The 24,391-nt window shown below is 36.5% G+C and overlaps 1 protein-coding gene across 1 annotated transcript in view; it reads right to left on the bottom strand.

Annotated features, from left to right (window-relative positions):
* The window catches only part of SLC9C1 (solute carrier family 9 member C1), a 167,327-nt gene that overhangs the window by 102,197 nt on the left and 40,739 nt on the right, over positions 1-24,391 (bottom strand). The window contains exon 2 of the mRNA XM_077993951.1: positions 18,991-19,169. Within this exon, the coding sequence (XP_077850077.1) occupies positions 18,991-19,141 (151 nt within the window). The 5' untranslated portion in view covers positions 19,142-19,169. The remainder of the gene's footprint in view (positions 1-18,990; positions 19,170-24,391) is intronic.

Genomic DNA, 24,391 nt, shown 5'->3' with positions numbered 1-24,391 from the left:
TTTTATTTTAATCCTGGCTGAAAATGGTAGCAAAGGCAGAGTCACTGTTGAATCATGAAAGAAGAAGAAATCATGGACATAGGTTCTTTGAAATAATCAAGCCCTGGATTAGGTATTATAACTTGTTAGGTGATGGTGAAGTCAGGAAAATATTTATAATGACTATCTTGAAGGTACTAAATATAAACACAAAGCCAGGTCACAGGGAAAGTCTTTTTACATTAAATTTATATTTACTCTGTACCTTGTTTTAATGAAATTCTGTCCTGGCAGGTTTCTTCCTAAAATGTTTATTGAGACATCTTGACTCTAAAAGTTTTAAATTATTTCCTTGGGTATAACCTTTAATCTTGAAATTAGGGTTACTTATTAAAAATAATGTTAGATGAAATTATATCTGTTGGATTTTCTTTTAAGAATTTAAGTATACACACGAATACTAGTACATGAGGAACCTACCTGAATTAACTGATCATTCTCTCACTGTCTGTTAATTCATTAGCTTTATTCCGTAACCCTCAGTATATTATAATTGAATTTAATCCACTGATTAATTCATTGGAAAGCCTCAAGATCCTCTGGTCTGCCTTTTCCTCTTCAGAGGGAAAATAATAAATTCCCATTACTCTAGCACTTCTGAAGAGAAGTTTTTCTATGCTTAAATTTATTCAAATTTTATATTTCCTAATAACTTCTATAATTTTCTATGTTTAGATCCAAACTATTTGTTAAGTTTATTCATTGATATTTTATAACTTTTTACCAGTATAGAAAGAATCCAATTTTCTTATTTTCTAGTTAGTTATTGCTGGCTGATAAAAATATCATCAACTGTTTGGATAACTTTATCTTATATCAAGCTATTAAAGGGTCTTGCTGACTTTGTTTACCAATTAATTCTGTTGAATTTTCTATATGATATAAAATGTTGTGATTAATCTACCCATTTTTTTCTTTTAAAATATGTATAAATGTATCCCCTTATCACATTAGCTAGAGCTTTCAGAATTATTTTTAATCATGGATGTGAGAATATACACCATTGTCTTATTCCTAAATGTAACAGGGACATAGTGCAGGTGAGGTAACTAGGTATTATCGTGCATGTCAATTCTGAATCATAAGAAGGGCTGTCTGAAGAGCTGAATTAAATGTTATTCTGAGGCTGTGTCAGGAAGCAATGGTATGACTAATTATCAATAGCTATCATATTTTTGTGAGGAGGTGATTGTGGGACATGGATTAATAATATTGATAGATTTTCCAACGTTTAGCTTTACTTGATATGTAACTTCTATTTTGATTGCCTTTCTGATCTAAGAGTTACCAAGACAAAAGATCTAATGTACAGGTTGAAACTGCCCCCCTCTGCCCTTTCGTTAGAGAGACAGCTTCTCTCTTTGTTGCCCAGGCTGGAGTGCGATCATAGCTCACTGCAGCCTCAAATTCCTGGGCTCAAGTGATCCTCCCACCTCAGCCTCCTGAGGAGCTGGGACTATAGACATGTGCCACCACATCTAGCTAGTTTTACAATTTTTTGTAGACATGGGGTCCCGCTATCTTACCCAGACTGGTTTCAAAATCCTGGGCTCAAGTGATCCTCCTACCTCAGCCTCCCAAGGTGCTAGGATTATAGGCATAAGCCACTATGCCTGGTAGGAACCCTCTTTTTGTAGTTCATATTTAATTTAATTGCATCATGGTTGAACAATGTTTGAAATTTTATTGAAATGTTTTTCGAGTTAATTTCTGCAAATTGTCTACATGTATATGTAAAGGATATCCATTCAGTTTGGGAGGTAAAACTATATATCTTATAAACCAGACTTCTAAGATATTTAAATATCTTTATAGCCATAATTTTTTTTGTTCAATTGGTCATGAAATTCTCTGGGAAAGGCATAATTTCTGTAATGATAGTTTTGTCAAATTCTTCTTTCTTTTATAATAGTATTTGCTAATATTGGTACATTATTTTCTGTTGTATAGATATTCATATTTTTAATCTCTTTTGATAGATTATTTTAGTAAAAATATTCTGTCTAGATCAGTTGAATGTTTTTACTAGCTTTTGCCTGGTATACACTTTTCATATATTTTTATTTTGAAGTTTTCTATGTTATTTTATTATAGGCATAGGCCCCTCACTTACAAATATAAAAGATGAGATACAGAATTGAAAAGATGAGACTTATATGATTGACATCATCACCAAAAACAGTTGACATCCAAAATTGAATCAGTTTTGAACTTAGAATTCCAAACAAGAAACTTGCTATAATATTTGAAAAAAATTCACCCACGATGTATCGAGCTACAAGAAAGGGGAGTAAATAAGTAGTTAATAGAACTTGCCCTTAATTTTAATTGATATTCTGGGTTAATTTTCCTTTTTGTCATTATCTTTAAAATTAGCTAATTGCCACAATGAACATGAGAGTGCAGATATCCCTGTGACATATTGATTTCAATTCCTTTGGATATATACCCAGAAGTAGGATTACTGGATCATATGGTAGAGTTCTACTTTTAGTTTTTTGAGGAACTTCCACATAGTTTTCCATAATAGCTGTACTAATTTACATTCCCACCAACAGTGTACAAGTTTCCTTTTCTCTGCAATCTTACTAACACTTCTCTTTTACCTTTTTGATAAAAGACATTCTAACAGATTTGAAGTAATATCTCATTATGGTTTTCATTTGCTTTTCCCTAATGATTAGTGAGGCTGAACATTTCTTAATGTACCTGTTGACTGCCGGGTGCTGTAGCTCATGACTACAATCCCAGCACTTATAATCCCTCGGGAGGCTGAGGTGGGCAGATCATTTGAGGCCAGGAGTTTGAGACCAACCTGGCCAACATGGCGAAATCCCATCTTCATTAAAAATACAAAAATTAGCTGGGTGTGGTGCCACATGCCTGTAATCCCAGCTACTTGGGAGGCTGACGCATGACAACAGCTTGAACCCGGGAGATGGAGGTTGTAGTGAGCCAAGATCACACCACTGCACTCCAGCCTGGGCAACAGAGCAAGACTCTGTCTTGGGAAAAAAAAAAAAAAAAAAAAAAAAAGCACCTGTTGACCATTTGTATGTCTTCTTTTGATGTCTATCTGTTCTTAGCCTATTTTTTAAATTGGATTATTTATGTCCCATATATGGGGTCAACCTAAGTGTCCATCAATGAATGAATAAAGAAAATATGGTATACATACACAATGAAATAGTATTCATCCTTAAAAAAGAAGGAAGTCTTGTTATTTACAACAAGATGGACGAACCTAGAGGACATTATGCTAAGTGAAGTAAGACAGGCACAGAAAGAAAAATACCGCATGATCTTACTTATATGTAGAAACTTAAAAAGTTGAACTTTCAGAAATAGAGAATAGAATAATTATTACCAGAGGCTGGGGATGTAGGGAGGAAGAGAATAGGGAACTGTTGATTATGAAGTGCAAAGTTTCCAAGAGAAAGCAGTACTAAGTTTTCAGATCTATTCCACAGCAAAGTGACTATAGTCAATAATAATATATTGGTATTTCAAAATAACTAAGAGAGTAAATTTCAAATCTCTCATCATAAAAAATTATAGTTAAATGAGGTGATGTTAATTAGCTTGATTCAATCATTCTACATTGTATACATATATCAAAGCCTCACATTGTACCCCGCAAATGTATACATTATGATTTGTCCACTAAAACTAATATTAATAAAAATAGCTCATTGCCTTTGGGGTAGATGGACAGTATTTTCTTGTTTCTGTGTTGAAAGAGTTTCTTTTCAACTGCTAAAAGCCACACTTAAGTTTGGAAAATTTGGTCAGTTTAGTTTAAGAGCTCCTTTCGGTCTCCATTGAGGAATTTATTCAGTGCCTTTAATGTGTCAAACATGTAATAGATTTTAGAGATATATGAAGGAACAAGTGGGAAGTCCCTAAACTCATGGAAGTGATAATCTAGATCTAATGTAATACATACAGGAACTACAGAAAGAGGAACGTCTCTAGGCCTCAGCTGGGTGAATCTCCTGCATTATGTTGGCCTGCCAAAGTGACTGATGGCTTCCTTCTTTTTCGGCATTTCATATGTTTTACCTTTTCACCCTGATAAACAATGTTGCAATGTATATTTCTGTACATACATTTTTCTCTCTTGGGCTTCTCTGAGTACTTTTTAGGTTCTAAAAGTAAAATTAATGCGCCAAAATAAATTTGCTTTTTGGTGTTGTTACTTTTATGTTTTGCCTACATACTTTCCACAGAGCAATGTCATGATGCCCTTCCCAGGAAAACAGGGAGCCGGAGGCCATCATAGGCTCATTTTCTGGAACTACACATGCCTCCAGGCCACATGAGCTCTAGGCACAGAGCTGGTCATGGCAATAATTTTGAGTCCAGCATCTCCTGTCACTGAAATATAGGATGGAGGCCAACTCTAGTGGCAGAAGCATACAGGAATCTGGAGTTAGAAGACCCCAGTTTGAAAGCTGTTTTTTCCTTTAAGAAAGGAAAATACATTTTAATAAGTAACATATTTGCTGACTAGATTTGTTAAGCCAGGAAAAGTCTCAAAGCAAAGCCATTACTGCTTATACTGTTTTAAAATTTCTAGCACTCAAATTGGAAAGAGTAAGAACTCTGAGTGAAATAATCTTTCTTAATTTTTCCCTATTATAAAATACGTGCTAACTTCAAAGATTAGTAACACTGTTTAAATAATTACAGAAGTTATAAAAACAATGGTTACTCTGAAAATTATTGATTCACAATGTCAAATGAAATAGCAGTAAAGCTTATTAAGCATCTTTATTTCTTAAAGAAAATTTGTATTTCAAAGGTGTTGAAGTTCAGAGAAAGTCCTAATGTCTAAGAAAGTAAGTTCATCGTTCTTTCTCCTACCGCAGAGTTTTTATTGTTGAAGTTACTACTTTTATTATTTTACAGTGATTACTTACAGTTTTTCTTCTTCTGAAACATAAAAAAATAAAGTTCCATTCCATTGATTATTATCAAAATTACAAGGCAAGCTCTGTGGAGGCAATGGGACTTTGCCTATTGTGTGTATGGTTAAATCCTCAGGTCCTAGAATAGAAATTCTCACATAGTACATATTAATAAATCATTGTTGAATCAGTGAATGAATGAACTTCCATTCTTCCTTTTCCTTTCCCTTCTCCCAAGGAGCACCAAAAAACTTCCCCTGATTAGCCTGTAGATGTTATTTCCGATATAAGTTTCCCTGAAATTCCGTGGTCAGTATATAATATCTTAAATAAAGCCTGGTAGAACATTGAACCAGGTTTAGTAGGTGAACATGGATCCTCCCCAATGGCATGCAAGATTGTACTTCTTTAAGGTTTTTTAGTTCCCCCAAGGGTGGCCCTTGAGTTTTTAAAATGCTTCTGAATATAGAAATGTCTTTGTTGCTCAACTTAGTCAACTGCAGGAAGGTCATAGCTATAGGAGGTTTTAGGGTGAGCACTCTCTGAGTGCCATATTGCGTCACCTCCCTTTGCACCCTGGATTTTAGTAGAGGTTGTGTTTATGGTTGTTTGGCTTTCACACACATCACAGATGGTGAATTGGAAGTACCTAAAGACAATGTACCTTTCTGAGCTAATCTGAGGTTCCAGGTTCACCACAGATGCTCCAAGCTTCCGTGAGCTAGGCAAACTAACACCATACACAGAGCTTCACCCATCTGTTGCCCACAAGCCTCAAAGGCTGAAAGTAATATCTCCTATGCCCAATTAGGGTAACTGTCCACCACCTGGATCAGCTCCTTTGAGGAAGGGGTGAGAGGAGTGGTGGTCCTCAGGATGATTCTTCTTGGGAAAGAATATTCTTCACTTCTGAGTTTTAGGATAAGGCAGGAATAGGAAAGAATAGAGGTATACAGGGTCCCTAGTTGCACAACAATGAAGCACTCTCTAGGGGCAGGGGAAACAATTACAGCTAAAAATCTCCTCTTCCTGAATATTAGGAGAGGTAATTTAAGATATTCTTCATTGCTGAGGGGAGGTGGGGAGTAGAAGAATCCCACCGCAGCAGAGTGAATTGTTCGATACCATACAGATCAATGGATTAGAATATGTTGTGGAGGCACCTCTTAAGCACACCTTTTCAACAGGAATGGGAGTAGTGGCAGAATGAGACAATGCTGCATAAGACCTTAGAACAAAGAAGACACCCAGTGCGCAGAATAGTACGTCGTCAGTTTATCAAGGAGACTATAATCATTGCTTTTCCAAAACCAGTGCAAGTGCACCACAATAAAAAGCTAAATAAATTCTTAGTAATATTATGAAAATACTTTGATTTCATAGACACCCTGAAAAGATCCTATGAACCCCTCTCCTCCACTAGCCAGGGATTCAGAGACTCAATGTTGAAAATGACTTTTCTAGGAGGAAGATACAGGGCTTTGACCAGAGAAGAGCACATAAGATGCTTCTAGGGATGCTGGTAACATGAAATTTCTTCTCCTGATTAATAGTTATATAGCTGTATACTTTATAATCACTATTATATTATACATATGTCATTTATTTTATACACACACATACACATGATAAAGGGGAGAAAAGTGCTTATGGTTTAGGGCTATCTGAAAGCGGTAAATGAAACAGCTCATGGGCACTTTGCAATCCCTCTGCTTATAAGCACTATTCTCTGACCCTGTAGATGGCTAATAATGCATACTTCCTCCCTTATTTGACAGCTTTTTATGTTGCCTGCATGAGATATAGTCCCAGGGCAAACGGAAGAGAAGGTGCCTCCTCTCACTACTAGTGGATGCACTATTTGGTTTATCTTCTAAGCTCATCTTCAGCACATAAAAAAGAACATCTCTCATTCTGGTTGTCTGGCATTCTGGTTCATCCCAGGCCTCTCCCATAAGCATCTTCATGAAGAGTCTCAACCCAGTCTCACAACAAATATGTAACTAACATTAAATAAGTAATGGGTAATAGTGCTTTGTAAAGAGTAAGTCACTAAACCAATACTCACTATTACATTCTTACAAATATAACTTATGGTAGGATATTACAAAATACACATCAGCTTTCAGAAAATACAGGATTCTGATGTTAAGAAAAAAACATTTAAAAAAAAAGATCCTTACCTATGGTATGGTTCCTTTTATTTTGTTGTTCTTTGTCAAAATCCATAATACTAGTAAATATAATTAACGATATAACAGAGGTCATCAGACTTTCTCCATTAATTAAACTGATGAGGCTTCTAGAAAGCCCTACATATGTTGAGGGGGAAAGATGTTTTATAAAGTGAGAAAAACATTAAATATTAAATGTTAAAGAATAAAATTTTCTTAGCAACTATAAGGATGGTCTTAGCTACGGATTTACTGCAAGTTAAGTTTAGACCATCATAATTGGCACTAAATTAATTAGGGTCCATTATGTTTACATAAGTGAGATAATTAAAGTTCTCATTCCTTGCTTCAAAGTACAGAGGAAAACATGAAATTTATTATTTTTAATTCAGTGAGTTGTTCTATATAAATACATACATGATAAATCAGATATATTTAAGGCAAGACAGAAAATGATGATTGAGGAATAAAATAAAGTTACAAACCAAAGCTTTATAACATAACATAAGTATTAAGGCAATTGTTCACATAATCTAGCTAGGCTTAGAGATTATCTGACTTTCTCATTTATTCTTCCCAATGGCTTTAGAAATCAGTATCCATGAATGGAGAGTTCCTGATATTATGCACTTCCATCCAAATTTTCCTCTATTTATGATGGCATTCTAAGTTTAAATGTCTATCAGTTGTCCTTTTCCTCTGCCCTTAAATGTGCATGTAGTGGTAAAGCTACAACTTTGAGCATCTATCGTGATTTTCTAAAACTCATAGGAGGAAATGTTATTATACAGTAAAAGTCCTTTCTGTGAACCAACCAGTCTATAACCGCAATCACAACCTAACTACAATCAGTATGCTGATAGAAGAGAGGAAACACCAAGGCTGTTCCTGTGTGGCTCGATTGCCTTGGCCATCCCATACTTCACCTCTGCCTGTATCTAAGCCCTTCCCTGTAAGACTTGGCAGTGTTTCTCACCAAAAAGATCTAGTTTGTTTTGTTATGAGACTCAATGAGAGCAGAAAAGTTCTGCCTCCTCTCTGACTTCTGCCACCGCCACGGCAGCATTCCTCTGTAGGAATATAAGAGATACATGAAGGAAACGTAGATCTTCCCAATTGAGGCCATCCTGGATCACTTAGCACCCCCAGTATCCACCAGCTGATGATAGATTCCTTAGTGAACCTAGCAAGATCAGCAGGACCCAGCCCATATCATCAGAACTGCTGGATTCATGAGAAATAATAAATAATTGTTGTTTTAAGCCACCACATTTGGAGTTGTTTATTACTCAGCAAAACCTAACTGATATTATTGTATAAATGGAACTATGGCAAAATGTAAATATTCAGAAATACATAGTAGATAATATAAGGGCATAGGAGGAGTCAAAGGACCATGAGAAGCTCAAGCCAATGTGAATGTACTTATGTATTCTGACAGTCTTGGGCAAATTTTTCATATATATATATGTGCACATACACACGCACACACACATACACATATATACGTCTTTCTAAATCTTATAAATCTTGTTTTGTAAATTCAGGAACAATGCTGCCAAGAAGAAATTACTTTTAAAAATGTCTTCTGGAAAGATACAGGGGGGAGAGAAACAAAATTCTGAAAGTAATGGCAAGATGGACAAAATTTATGAAAATAACCTCGCAAGGTACTCTGAGTAAATTCAATTCAATTGTGGCAGGGTAGAATATCAGTGGAATACTAGATTACAAGATAAGAAAGTTAGACAAGAAGGAAATCAGCTCTCAGGTATCATAAGAGTCTCTCAAATATAGGGGAGAAAAGGGTTGGCATTGACAGTCACAAGGAGGCAGGGATGTGGGCTGAGAGCGTGGGGAGGAAGACAAGAATTCAGGGTTGGGTGGTGGATGTTGGTATCTTCTTCTAAAGTGTCATCTCACTCTCTTAATGTCCTTTGTCTTGAAGGCTCAGTTCTCATTTATTCATATATTTACACTTGATGTATCTCCCCTACTCTATTTCTACTTGCCTCAGATAGCTATTTCCCCTTTAACTGGTTGCAAAGTGAAATTAAAATTGAAAAGAGTGTGCGTGTTGTGTGTGTGCAAATGCATGCGTGTGTGTGCCATATTAATATTCTATTTTAAAGCAATTTTTCTAGTTCTCATTATTAAAAAGTGATGAAAAGAGACAATAAAATTATTGTTTTTCTTGCATGAGGCTTTTTTTGTTTTTGTTTTTCTGGGCTTAATTGAGTTGGTATTTTACTTTTAAATATAGACTGATTTTTCTTAAAATAGTATACACTCAAAACACTGTATGACTGATGATTTTACCAGTTTTTGACTTTTTAGGCTTTCAGTCTTGATGATGACAATGATGCCAAAGGCAAAATACTTTTTAAATGGAATTGTCCTAATGATTCTTTACAAAGGAAAAGAAATATTGGGCAACAGAAATGTCACGACAGTGTATATGTAATATTGTAATGTCCCAGAATTATTCTGTTGGCTCAAGGTAGAAGTACGCATAAAGTCAAGGATTCTAAATGAATTCCCTCCCTCATTGCACAATTGGGTATAATACTTTTTTTGACACTAAATAAGCCCGTCACTGGCATTTCTTCTGCCCTAAGCAAGACCTCCAAAATCTCTGCTTAATTCCCAACCCCCAATCCCTCACTACCTGACTTCTCATACTGGAAAGCTACCAAAAACAAAAGATCTTAAAACAAATGCAAGTTCATTATGAAATATGATATTATAAATATAGAAGAAGAGAGCAATATACCTACCAAGGTCTCTTACAGCAGCTGCAGTTAGCATGGGATCCGAACTCACAAGGATAGCTGAAAATAATAACCATGGGGTGGGCTTCAAATGTAATTTATTTACAGCTGCCAGATACCAAAGAACTAAGATATAATTAACCAAAAAGCCGGGAATTGTAATTAAAAGTATCTGCAAAGAAATTTACAATTAGAAAAATCAGACTGCTTTTGTAGTCCATTTTAAGAAGAAGATAATCAGGATTATTGGAGATACAGAATCAACCAACACCAATAGTACCCACCAGCAGACACAGGAGTGGGGCCATCTAGCTCACTCTGCTTCAGCTGACTTCTACTTGACCAAAGATGCAGGAGATGGCTTGGCAGAGCTCAGCTGAGACAACCCAAACCCCTTTTAAGTCTGTTCTTTTTGATTTCATATTTTTGTCATTTGTCTGAACTCCATGTGTCTGCGTTTGGTTTAAAAGTATAAATTATTCTAATAAATTATTTGCCTCTAATGCAGTTTAGGTAATGGGCTGTATTTATAAAACTGTTTTGATTACTTTGAAAGAAATGTACACCCTACTTATGATTTGGAGTGTTTTCTCTTGAGGTCTTTCCCTGATACAGTTCAAATCTTGCATGTTACAAAATTTCTTATGGTTTTTGAATTAGAGTTTAGCTGCTTCTGTGTTTTCTTCTCTGCTTTTATTCTCTTAGATATGAATGTGGGAAGCTTTAGAACATAGGTATTTAAAACATGACTTTTCTTAACAATTTCCTTTTACTGGAGCTAATACACTTTCTTATAGCACTCTTGTAGTATTTCAGAGTTAATATTATATCTGGTATGAAGTTATGCGAGTCTGAGTCTCAGAATTACTGTTTTCTTTCATAATTTTTCCCCTGGGTCTTTGATATGCCAGACTATTGCCAAGATATGATTTATTCACTAAATTATGAAGCTGAACTTATTACTCCCATGCCCTTTTATTTCTTCTTTGTTCCCTATTTTGGAAAAAAAATTCTAAAAATTTGAACGTAGATAATATGTGGTTCATGAATGAATGACATTACCAAAAAAGAAAGCTTACCTGCCAAAATAACTTTTGAAGCATGTATGTATCCATGTCAAATGCAGTAGTAAAGAAAATTACTGGTGCAAATATACAAAAAAGTAAGTCTGGACTCATCCATTGTATGGCGTTTGCATATCTTTGGACCTAATATTATACAAATATATCATCTTCTCATTTATTCATCACTATTAGAATAGAATACATGCTAGGCACTCCTAAATCTAACAGTAGAGAAAGACAATTTTTAAAAGACATATCACACAAAGGAGTAAGTGATCGTATCAAATTCTAGAAACTACAAATAATTGGCCATGGCTTATGTAGAAGATGTGTGTGGAAGAATAGAAGGGATAGAGACTGGAAAGTTAATGCCATTCATGCAATAACTAATTAACAATGTTTAACATGAGATATTTAGTTGAAATCCTATTATAGGTATCCATTCAACATTCACTTATTAGGGAAACACTGAGTACCTACTGTGTTAGGTAATATCCTTGCATTTGGGAGATAATTCTCCATGCATCTCTTGTGTTGTCCATGGCTTATGAATACAGGCATTGATTGTTTTTCTTCCAGACTATCTTTTCATGAATGTTGGTATGGCTTAGAAGGCAGAGCAAGTGTCTTCCTCCAGAGCAAATGACAGGTTTACTTTACTGTCCAGTGTAATAAAGATAATATCTCCCTCAGAGACATTTATTATATTTAAAGAACAGGTATAGGAAGTACATTGACATGGGCACTAAAGAATATGCAGCAGATTTTCAGGCAATCAAGATGAAGAAAGAAGTTTCAGGTAGGTGGATAATCAAGCACAAAATTCACAAAGGAGTAAGTGATTGTATCAAATTCTAAAAACTACAAATAACTGGCCATGGCTTATATAGAAGATGTGTGTGGAAGAATAGGCAAGGGAGCAAATGAGCTTACTACGCATTATAGAGGATTCAGGTTCTCTAAGCTTACATTTCTTCTTCTGTGGCCAGATATATAACCCAATGTAGGTACAGATTTCACCTGGCCCTCTTTTCTTCTTCGGGATTATGGTTCAGGAAACAGGCACAAGAAAGTGTTAACTCTGGTTACTGCTATTGCTGTGGATAATAAAACCCTTTTTCTCTGGTCCAGGAGTCCCATGTCTTTTGCTGGGATCATGAAACTGGCAAGCTAGCTTATTAGCTGGCAAGTAGAGAAAAATCTTAGACACTTCATGGGTCTTAACATTGGTCTCTCCTTTGAAGGAGTTGCTGACAAATAATAAAGCTTATAGAAGTACTTCAAATTGCATCTGTGTCAAAATCATATGATTGTAAAACCTGTTTATGACATGTAAAGTAGTAAACTGTTTCTAGTTCTTACATGAATACATGTTTTGTATAATATTTTTAACATCAGTGACTAAATTTGTTTGGGAAAGTCAATCATTTCAGACAAGTTCTCACATCCATTCTGATTGACTAGGGCAGACTGGCAAATTATGGCCCCTTGGCCAAATCTGCACACTTAAGAGAATAGTTTCTCTTCTAACAGAAACCCTTTAAAACAGTCTTCATTGAGGAAATAGATTCGTTCAATATTACAATATTTTTGCTACTCAAGTCCTGCACCAGCAATACAAAGTCTTACTGAGCTCCTATGTCATTAGCCATTTTTTTTCCAAGTTTTCTAAATCTGTTTAACATTCCTTGGCCACTAATACTTTCAGTAGCTGTATGTACTCAGTAGCTGTATGTGCTCAGTAGTTGTATGTACTCAGCTTTTGCAGATCTCAGCTAGATCTCAGCTTTTGCAGGCCTGGCTCCTTTTTCTACACACCTGATCTGATGCTATCCACATAACAATCATCTATCAACTGGCAGAACAGTGAGAAGATGAATAATTTCTGAACATTTTTAAATGGCATCTCAGCATTTATATGATTCTCAAATAAATAGCATAAAATACTCATTTACAATACACACCCACAAAGATGTAAAGCTTAATACTTCAAAACCGCATCCAAGTAAAAATAACATCACAGGGAGAGGAATTGGAAAGTCTTTCAAGTGCAGGTTCAAAAATGCTGCAAAAAAACATGTTGTTAGTGAAAGGCAATGAGGTATCTCATTTATAGAACTTTAATGTGACAGGATTTCTTAAAATTGTGAACAATATCTTACAGTTTCACTACTTGTTTTTTTTTTTTTTCCTGAGTTTAAAATCATCCCTTATACTTAGCAGCACAGAGAATTAGTGTAACTGTTAATCTACCGGGTTACTGTTTTACTTCTCCTATGATGTATCTCATTCTCATCTCCTTAGAAACTTAACAAACATTATCAGCAATTATTGTCTCTTAGGTTACTACTGAAATATTTATAGTAGTTTTATACACATCATAAATCAGAGATTAATTTCTTTAGCAATCCTGCAATAAAAGGTTAATAAGTAAACTTTAACGTAATCTTCCGGTTCAGAACAATGAGAAACTAGCCCAATTTTAAAAACTAGTTGTGAAATAGTGGGTTTTGCTGCAACTGGTTCATTTTCCTCCTCTTTTCACTCATTCTGGCACAATCAGCACCATTGTCCTTCTTGTAAGGCCAAGCCTGAAAATGCAAAGCAGAGAGGCAGGACCAAAATTGAGGCGAATCTGGGAACCTGCCAATGGGTCTCTGGGTGCAGTCTCTGAAACTGGAGGATATCTGGAGAAAGGGCTCTCCAATGCGGAGATAAGGGGGAAGCTCTTGGCATGGTTGGCTGTAGGTATGTGATACCGGAGCAGCAGGAGTCAAATAGGATATGCCGACTTTTAATTCAAGGAACCCTTTTCTGAAACACTTTACCACAGTGAAGGAAATAAGGAACTGTACTCTCAGAGATTTTGGGAAAAGATGCATGGGTCTTGGAAGATAATTACTCAAAATATGCAGGGAAGGAATAAAAGTGAAGAGTGTTTTTCTTACAGAACATCATTTGTCATATTTATTTGATCAAGACGTTGAAGATTTGTATCATAAGGATACAGTTTTAAGCACTAAGAAGAATAAGACATTGGTTTGAAAAGAGGAATATGAATTCTGCTAAAATTGAAGCAAGAACAAACATCAAATTTATGTTGACACTTGGGTGGAAGAAAGGTGACTTAATTGATGCTTTATGAAAAGTTTATGGAGACAATGCTCCAAAGAGATCAGTTTACAAATGGATAATTAGTTTTAAGAAGGGATAAGGTAATGTTGAAGAAGAAGCCCACAGTGGCAGATCATCCACATCAGTTTATGAGAAAAAAATTAATCTAGTTGATGGCCTAATTGAAGAAAACCAACAATTAACAGCAGAAATGATAGCCAACACCATAGACATCTCAGTTGGTTCACCTTACACAATTCTGACTGGAAAAGTTCAGCAAACTTTACACCTGAGAGGTACAAAAACCATTGCACCCAGATCAGCTACAGACAAGAGCAGACCTTTCAGTGGAAATTTTAAATAAATGGGATCATGATCTTGAAGCATTTCATTGAAAACTTGTAACAGGAGAGGAAACATGGCTTTACCAGTGTGATCCGGAAGACAAAGTGCAAGTAAACAATGGTTACCAAGATGCAGAAGTAGTTCAAACTACAAGTGGACTGGTTGAGAGCAAAGGTCATGGCAACAGCTTTTGGATGCTCAAGGCATTTTGCTTGTTGACTTTCTGTAGTGCCCAAGAATGGTAACAACTGCTTATTATGAGAGTGTTTTGAGAAATTTAGCCAAAGCTTTAGCAGAAAAATGCTGGAGAAAGCTTCACCAGAGAGTTCTTCACCACAGCAAAGCTCCTGCTCATCCCTCTCATCAAACAAGGACAATTTTGTGAGTGTTTTGATGGAAATCACTAGGCATCCACCCTATAGTCCCGGTTTGGCACCTTTGGACTTTTTGTTTCCTAATCTTAATAATTTTTTTAAAGGCAGTACATTTTTCTTCAGTTAATAATGAAAAAAAAAAAAAAATAAGCTGCATTGATGTGGTTAAATTCCCAGAACTCTCTGTTCTTTACGATGGACTAAATAGCTGGTATTATCCCTTACGAAAGTGTCTTGAACTCGATCAAGCTAATGTTTAGAAATATAGCTTATACTTTTATCTTTTCAAGCTAATGTTTAGAAATATAGTTTATATTTTTAATTCCATTTTTCCACAAACTTTTTGAAGTCTCCTTGAATATCCACCCCTTATAGAGGGGAAAAATTCTTGTGACCATTCATGATAACTTAAATTAATGCTGACTTAATTTTCTATTTTGTAAATATACATAAACATAAAAGTTGATACAAATTTTGTCTATAGCCCCTAACAAACAGATTTGTGAAATAAATGCATTCAGAAACAAACTAAAACAACATTAATGGAATGGATGCTACTGTTTTACTGAGGTGTAAACATGGTACTGGCTGCTATGGAAAAAGTTACAGTCGTGTGCCTTGTGATGATTGTTTTGTCTACAGCTTTACTCTTGGCAGACCTCAAGACTGTTGAAATGAGGGGAGGGGATCTGAATCCCCAAAGGAATGTCGACTGGCCATGGAGGCTCATGCCTGTGATCCTTGCACTTTGGGTGGCCAAAGCAGAAGGATTCCTTGAGGCCAGGAGTTCCAGATTAGTCTTGGCAACAAAATGAGACTCTGTCTCTACAAAAAAATAAAATAATTAACGAGGCATGGTGGTGTGTACCTGTCCTAGCTGCTGGGAAGGCTGAGATGGGAGGATCACTTGCATCCCAGGTGTTGAAGCTGCAGTGATTTGTGATTATTGCCACCACACTGGGCAACAGAGCAAAACCCTATCTCTAAAAATAAACTAGAATGTCTTTGTGCTATGCAAATCCTAATTTGAAGAATTCTGCATTAAATTCTCGCCAAACATTTTTCTAACTCCTGTGAGCAGTTCAGTTTTTATTTGATTCAGGATTAGGCTTGGATAGTAGTTAACTAAATTGGATTAAAAGTTAACTGTTTTGTGAACTAATAAGGAGTTTTTCTTTTTTTAGATACAGGCAGTCCTTGCTTTGCACAGTTCCAATATGCATAAATATCAGTTACCACAGTAAAGTTAAATAAAACCAGTCCAACAATGTGGTTAATATTTCCATGACCACAGTATTGGGAAAACTTGCATAAATTTTGCTGCTAGCTCTTTATTCCATAAACCATTGTGCAAAAAAAAAAAAAAAAAAAGATGTGCATCATGATCAGTCTTCAATTACATTACTTCTTTCAAAGTTTGTTGGTGATTCATTACTGATCATCAGTTCATGCACAGATAGCAAAGCACAAAGTGGCTAGTAGTGTTGCCTCCTCGACCCCAAAGATTAAACTCATGACCATTTACAAAAATGGATAATCAAAAGAGGTAATTGGTTAGCAAAGAACAGGGCAGCAAAGAAAAGTGATAATGCTGGAAGTGAAATTGGATGTGATTAGATTTGAAAGTGGTGACAGCAAAGCAAAGATAGGTTGAGACTCAGACCTGCATGAAACTGTAATACAAACCTATTTTAAAGGGCTGATAAATGTAAAAAGGTTAAGTTGCTTCAGTGTCTTTCAGTTTTAATTGCACTGGGAACAGAAAGCTGCTTGTGGTTGAAATGGAACATTTACTTGTTTGGATTGAAGATTAATCAAAAACAAATGCCAATCAATTTGACTAGCATTCAGGCCAAAGTGATAACCTTAGTTACTGCATTGAAAGAAAATGGTAATGACAAGAAGACTGAAAGAGAATATATTACTACCAGTAAAAGCTGGGTTCATCATTTCAGAAGTCGGCATGAATTGACGTTAAGCTATCTCATGAAGCTGCAAAGCTTCGGATGGAATATTACAGAAGATATAGCTGACTACGGGAATGTTAACGCTGCTGCTGTTCAAGAGGCAGTTTTAGATATGTAGCCAGAGGAATTTAGCAAAGTCAAATGCATAGACATAAATTAAGTAAGTGGTTGTGACTTAAAGAACGACCATGTCTCAGGAAGTGATGCCAGCAAAAAACTTCACATTAAAGGAGCTCTCGTATACTTCATTACATTGAAAATGCAAAGGATAAACTTTTGAAAGCTGACTCAAAGCTAAGAAGGAGTGAGACAATTTGCCAAGGCATAGAAAAGATGCTCACCAGTTAAGTTATATAAGACAAGCATTGTTCAAACTACTCTTGATAAAAGTATAAAGAAACGTTTTAGTGTTTCAATGTTTCTAATATTTTAAATTACTAAAATTTAGTATACTATATAAATATTAGTTTTACATTATTAGAAAAAAATACAATTTTTAAATTTTTATTTATTTATTTATTTGTTTGTTTTTTAGATGAAGTCTCGCTCTGTTGCCCAGGCTGGACTGCAGTGGCACGATCTTGGCTCACTGCAAGCTCCGCTTCCCAGGTTCACGCCATTCTCCTGCCTCAGCCTCCGGAGCAGCTGGGACTACAGGCGCCCGCCACCACGCCCGGCTAATTTTTTGTATTTTTAGTAGAGACGGGGTTTCACCGTGTTAGCCAGGATGGTCTCGATCTCCTGAAAAATATTTATAGACAACAGCAGGAGAGGTTTCTTTTGTTTTGAGAGAGTGTGCTGCTGTATCACCAAGGCTGGAGAGCAGAGGTCTGACCTCTGCTCACTGCAACCTTCGCCTCCGGAGCTGGACCCATCCTCCCACCTCAGCCCCCCAAGTAGCTGGGACCATAGGTGTGCACCACCACTCCAGGCTAATTTGTTTTGTGTTTTTAGTAGAGACAGGATTTTGCCATGTTGCCCAGGGCAGTCCTGAGCTCCTGAGCTCAAGCAATCTGCCCGCCTCCGCCTCCTACAGTGCTGGGATTACAGGCATCAGCCGCCGTGCCCAGCCAGGAGAGTTTTTAATCTAGCAAACTTAAAAGTCACAAAACAACCATAAATTTTTGCAAAGATTAAGATTACATTGCATAATTTCAGCTTGCATGCTCAAAGCCAGGACTCCTTGCATGTAAAACAAGCTAGGGAGCCTGCATATTTAACCAGATGTAAATATGCACATCAAGTCTACAAACAGCTGTATTTTTCCTTCTGGCATTCAGTTATAATTTAACATTTACTTTTTTTTTTTGAGATAGGATCTCGCTCTGTCACCCAGGCTGGAGTACAGTGGCATGATCTTGGCTCACTGCGATATCCACCTCCTGGCTCAGGCGGTCCTCCTACCTCAGCCTCCTGAGTAGGTGGGACTGCTGGTGCCTGCTAACACATGCAGCCAATTTTTGGTTGTTGTTGAGACCAGGTTTTGCCATGTTCATGGGACTGGTCTTGAACTGCTGGACTCAAGTGATCTGCCCATCTCAGCCTCCCAAAGCGTTAGTATTACAGGTGTGAACCACTGCACCTGGCCTGACATTTAGTTTTCATATTGCTTTTATGTGTTGCTATATCAAAAGCTTTGAAATAAAATTTTATAATACTGTGAAAAAAAACTAGTTTCTTATTACACATTAAAAAGCCCATAACAAATATTTAACTTTGTGTATTATTGTTATAAAAGTGCAATAAGTAATATCATAACATTTGCTTTCATTTAATTTTTTTCTGCTTCTTTGTAATACAGTCCCTAATCAGGTCAAAGAAAGTGCAAAAAGTGTTTTCTTTTTGTTTATACCATGTTCCTTTCTTCTCAAAATAGCAGGCATAATTTATAATTTGGACAAAACCTATGGAACACCCTGCCCTAACCCGTGATTTTCTACCTGTTTTCTTCAATTGTCTCCTTCACTGAAATCTAACCCTGACATAGCAAGTAAGAAAGTATGAATGAACACTTTGAACCCAATAGGGTGAATGTTATGAAAATCAGATTCTACATGTCTCTCCATAGGAGCAAATTATTATTGGATTCATTTGATTGAAAATATTGATATAAAGATATAAGTTTGAGGACAAAATTATATCCTATTACTTCTACTTTCCTTAATTCTATATGGTAGCATTTATAAGACGTACCTGAAGAATAAACTCAGATAAAGAGAGAGTGATACTTACCTCCAATGGTGCTGATCAAAGACAATGTTAGAATGATTTCAGGGAGGTCATCAGGAGCACTGAAAAATAAACTCCTTAAATATTCCAGCCACGTGCTAGAAACATTTTTCTGAAGATTGATGTCAGAAACAATGTCTGTATCATCATCCATCTTGTCGTTTTTCACAGTCCATCTGAATCTAAGAAACATAAGATTTGCCTTCTTGGTGGCCTTGTAATAATTTTCTAAAAAAGAAAAAAAGCCCTATTCTCTTTTAATTAGTTCTAGTGATTTCTCATGGTCTGCCAAATTTAGGGATGCCTCTCCCTTATACGATGCTTTCAAGTTAATGTAATAAAAAAGTCAGAACCCCAAGTGATAGAGACTACCAGTGTTACCTTATGTTTACTTATAATGCCAAGCACTACTCAGTTGTTACCCACCCTGAATCCATCCAACCGTCTGAAAGAAGGATTCTCCATCTAACCATTCACACTCACCATTGTGGTCATTGGAACCACAAGCTGGTGCAGGTTACTTAGTTCTGTGGACGGACAACAAAGGGTTTTGTCCTCAGATTATCTAAGCCCCTGGAAGCATGTTCTGACAGCTATTTCAAAGTAGGAGGGAAACCTGGGAAAAATATTTGGATCGCTTTTGTTGTTTTATCCAGACAGAAATTAATAAATCATGATGATGTCCAATCACAGCCTCCTTTAATCTCATTTGGGACACTGACTGGCCAGGTGTTCTCTAAATTTGTATGTGTATATAGCAACCAAGAATGTAAGAAAAATATTAAAACCAAAAAACTTTCTTAAATCAGGGAAATTGTTATATGTTCTATTTCTTTGTTACTTCTTGGAAGAGGAACAAGAGGGGCCTTGATAAGAGTTTGAAGCAATAGACAGTTAACCACAGTCAGGTAATCTCGTCTGCTTCCCAGGGAAAGGAAAGTTTTACATCAAGGTCTTACATTTCACACAGGATATTATGATTCCATCTCTCATAATGGTAGCTTGACATTTTTTAGTGCCTTCTATCAGCATCTCATATGGCTGCCTGGATAAGAAATTATAATTCCTGGCCGGGCGCACTGGCTCACGTCTGTAATCCCAACACTTTGGGAGGCCGAGACAGGCAGATCACGAGGTCAGGAGATCGAGACCATCCTGACTACAGTGAAACTCAGTCTCTACTAAAAATACAAAAAATTAGCCGGGTGTGGTGGCCGGCGCCTGTAGTCCCAGCTACCTGGGAGGCTGAGGCAGGAGAATGGCATGAACCTGAGAGGCAGAACTTGCAGTGAGCCAAGATCACGCCACAGCAGTCTAGCCTGGGTGACAGAGGGAGACTCCATCTCAAAAATAAATAAATAAATAAATTATAATTCATCTTATAATCTGGCAATTTGTTTTTCAGTTTCATACACACATGCGCACACACACACACATCATATACATATATATGTGATATATATATGTTTCCTTATGTGTTATTTTTTATTATAAAACAATATTTTGAAGGGGAAAATAAATAAATACACGTTTATTGTGAACACTTCCTGAAATAAATATGTAAACAAGTATTTCAAAAGCAGAAAAGAAATGATCCCGAATCATATCTAGTGGCTCTTACAGGTTTTATTAGGATTGTTGGGCTCATCCTTTTATGATTATATTTTGTGCTGTTTTCCTCTTATTATTGTGTCACCAGCATCAAAAGCCTTATAGGTAACATTCACAAAGGTTGTAACGTATTACCACCAAGGTAAAAGTGCATTCTCAGGCTGGCATAGTGGCCCATGCCTATAATCCCAACATTTTGGGAGGCTAAGATGGGAGGATCCTTTGAGGCCAGGAATTCAAGACCAGACTGGGCAACACAGCAAGCCTCCATTACCACAAAAAATAAAAAACTTTGCTCGGTGTGGTGTTCACCCATGTCCTAGCTACTCAGGAAGCTGAGGGGGTGGGGGACATTGTTTTGAGCCCAGGCATTCAAGGCTGCAGTGAACTATGATCATGCCACTGCATTCCAACCTGGGTGACAAAGTGATACCTTGTCTCTAAAAAAAATTTCAGAATCTGCAGTCAGACTGCTTGCATTCATAGGTCTGATGGGCTTCTGCTTGTAGGTTGAAAGACTCAGGGTAACTTACTTCAACACCACTGGCCTCAGTTTTCAAATCTGTATAATTTTCTAGTTTATGTAATTTCTCTCCCTATATTTATTATTTTTTGGAACTACCTAAGGAGCTATAATGATACTGGTGCCTACATCCTATCTTCAGAGATTCTGATTTAATTCAGTCTGGTTTGCAGTCTGGGCTCTTTAGGTAATTTTAATTTAACCCAGCCAAGGTTAGCAACCACTGTGATTCACTCAATTCAAAGACAACATTGCTCAATATTTAGTCTCAAAGCCAGCTTCTTTTCAGTATTCTTGGTGAGGTTTTGTGAGAAAAGCTGTCAATGTCCTTCAGCCAAATGCTACCAGAAATACATCTGTAGTCAACAAGTTTTGTTTATTATTTATTTGCTGCAGTGAAGGAGATGACTCACCATGGGAAACCATGGGGTATATCAGCAAAAGAGTGTTAGAAATAACCTATTAGAGCATCTGCACTTTGGGTAATTTTGGAAAAGGTGTATGGAAGTGAGGGTTCAGTTTTGATAGGGTGCTGTCAGAAAGTGAGGACAATTCTGTGATTGAGTATTTCAATAAAACTTTACTATAAAGAGGGTGGACTAGAGCTAAGATAAAGCTGTAATGGGCACAGAAGCAGCAGTCACTCATTTTAGCTGAGAGTGAGGGTGGTTGGTGTTGTATAGATTGCACAACAACCTTTGTGTCTTATTTTGCTAAGGTTTGGAGTGACTTTGTCTGATGTTGATGTTCTGTGGGATCATTTATGTCAAAGAGGAGAACAACATTGGCCCAGCTATGAGCCTAAGGCCAGCTTGGAGCAACATACTGAGTCCTGTCTCAGTATCAGATCACTTCCTGGATTTGGGGGCTGTTTTGGGTTTTGTGTTTGGTTGTTTTCCTCAAAGGCTTTCTAAATTCTTTAACATTACCTAAACATATCAAGAACTGTAGGTAGACCTGAAGATCTCGAATGTAATATAAGTGACAGAGAAGAGTGAGCTCAGCTACGTCTCTTAACAGAGATTCTCAACCTTGGCCACACATGGAATCATGTGGCAAGTTTTAGAAAATACTGATGCCTTGGTGCCCACCCTCCAAGGTTAATTTAATTCATCTGGGGTGCAGCCTAAGTATTGGCAACTCTAAAAGCTTTCCAGTGATTCTAATGAGCAAACAGTGTTTAGAAACACTGCTCCAGGGGAAGCCCCTGCCTTTAGGAAAGAACATTTTGGTCAATTGGTAATATTTGCTCTTAACATCAAACTGTTGAGAAAAATATTGGCAATGTCACCTCCTAACTTGCCCACTCTTATGCCAAGACTAACCATCCTCGAGTATACAGGCTAGAAGAAATAAGGAAAACTGTTTTCTGTACCACAGTTATACATTCCTACATGCTTTCTGAATTTAATATAGTTAAGAAGTCTATTGTTTTCCAAATTAGGAATACATGTTCCCATGAGCATTTTTATCATTTCTAAAATTATTTAAAAATTTACACATTCAATTATAATAAATTTTTTTCAGAAAATAATAAAATTGTGCTGTGGTCTGATAGAGTGGTTATTGTGATTTCAATTCTTTTGCATTTGCTGATGAGTGTTCTTTGTTTGACCACATGGTTGATTTTAGAGTATGTGTCATGCGGTGATGAGAAGAATGTATACTCTTTTGTTTTTGAGTGAAGAGTTCTGTAGATGTCTATCAGGTTCATTTGAGCCAGTGCTGAGTTTAGGCCCTGAATATGTTTTTGTTAATTTTCTGCCTTGATGATCTGTCTAAAACTGTAGTAGAATGTTGAAGTCTCCCACTATTGTTGTGTGGGAGTGTCAGTCTCTTTGAAAGTCTCTAAGAACTTGCTTTATGAATCTGGGTGTTCCTATGTTGAGTGGATATATATTTAGAATAGTTAGGTATTGTTGAATTGAACCCTTTACCATTATGTTATTCCCTTTTTTTTGTTTTGTTTTTTGTTTTTAAATCTTTACTGGTTTAAAGTCTGTTTTGTCTGAAATTAGGATTTCAACCCTTGCTTTTTTCTGTTTTACATTTGCTTGGTAGATTTTTCTCCATCCATTTCTTTTGATCCTGCATGTAAGATGAGTGTCTTGAAGACAGCCTACCATAGGGTCTGGGTTCTTTATTCATCCTGCTACTCTGTGCCTTTTAATTGGGGTAGTTAACCCAATTAAACTTTCAAGGTTAGTATTGATATACGTGGATTCGATCTTGTCAGCATGATGTTAGCTGGTTATTATGCAGACTTGACTGTGTGCTTGCTTTATAGTGTCACTGGTCTGTGTACTTAAGTGTGTTTTTGTAGGGACTGGTAATGGCAACATTATTCTCAACATAAGAGTGGGCTAAGGTTTCATGACAAAAACATCAAAAGCAATCACAACAAAAGCAAAAAATTAACAAATGGGAATCTAATTAAACTAAAGAGCTACTGCACAGCAAAACAAACTATCAACAGAGTAAACAGATAACCTACAGAATGGGAGAAAATTTTTGCAAACTATGCTTCCGACAAAGGTCTGATATCCAGCATCTATAAGGAACTTAAAGTAATCTACAAGAAAAAACAAACAACCCCATTAAAAAGTAGGCAAAGGACAAGACACTTCTAAAAGGAAGACATAAATGCTGCCAACAAGCATATGATAAAAAGCTTAACATCACTGATCGTTAGAGAAATGCAAACCAAAACCACAAGGAAGGTGGCATTTCACACCAGTCAAAATGGCTACTATTGAAAAGTCAAAAAATAACAGATGCTGGTAAGGTTGTGGAGAAAAAAGAACGCCTATACACTGTTGGTGGGAATGTAAATTAGTTCAACCACTGTGGAAAACAGTGTGGTGATTCCTCAAAGACCTAAAAACAGATCTACCATTTGACCCAGCAATCCCATTACAGGGTATAAACACAAAGAACTGTAAACTGTTCTATCATAAAGACACATGCACGTGTACATTCATGGCAGCACTATTCACAAAAGCAAAGTCATGAAATCAACCCAAATGACCATCAATGGTAGACTAGATAAAGTAAATGTGGCACATATACACCATGAAATATTATGCAGCCATAAAAAAGAATGAGATCATGTCCTTTGTAGGAACATGGATGGAGCTGGAAGCCATTATTCTTAGCAAACTAATGCAGGAACAGAAAACCGAATACTGCATGTTCTCACTTATAAGTGGGAGCTAAATATTGAGAACACGTGGACACATAGAGGGGAACACACTGGGGCCTACTTAAGGG

The sequence above is a fragment of the Macaca mulatta genome, chromosome 2 (assembly GCF_049350105.2).
Source record: "Macaca mulatta isolate MMU2019108-1 chromosome 2, T2T-MMU8v2.0, whole genome shotgun sequence".
Taxonomy (NCBI): Eukaryota; Metazoa; Chordata; class Mammalia; order Primates; family Cercopithecidae; genus Macaca; species Macaca mulatta.
This window is presented reverse-complemented; position numbering and strand designations above follow the sequence as displayed.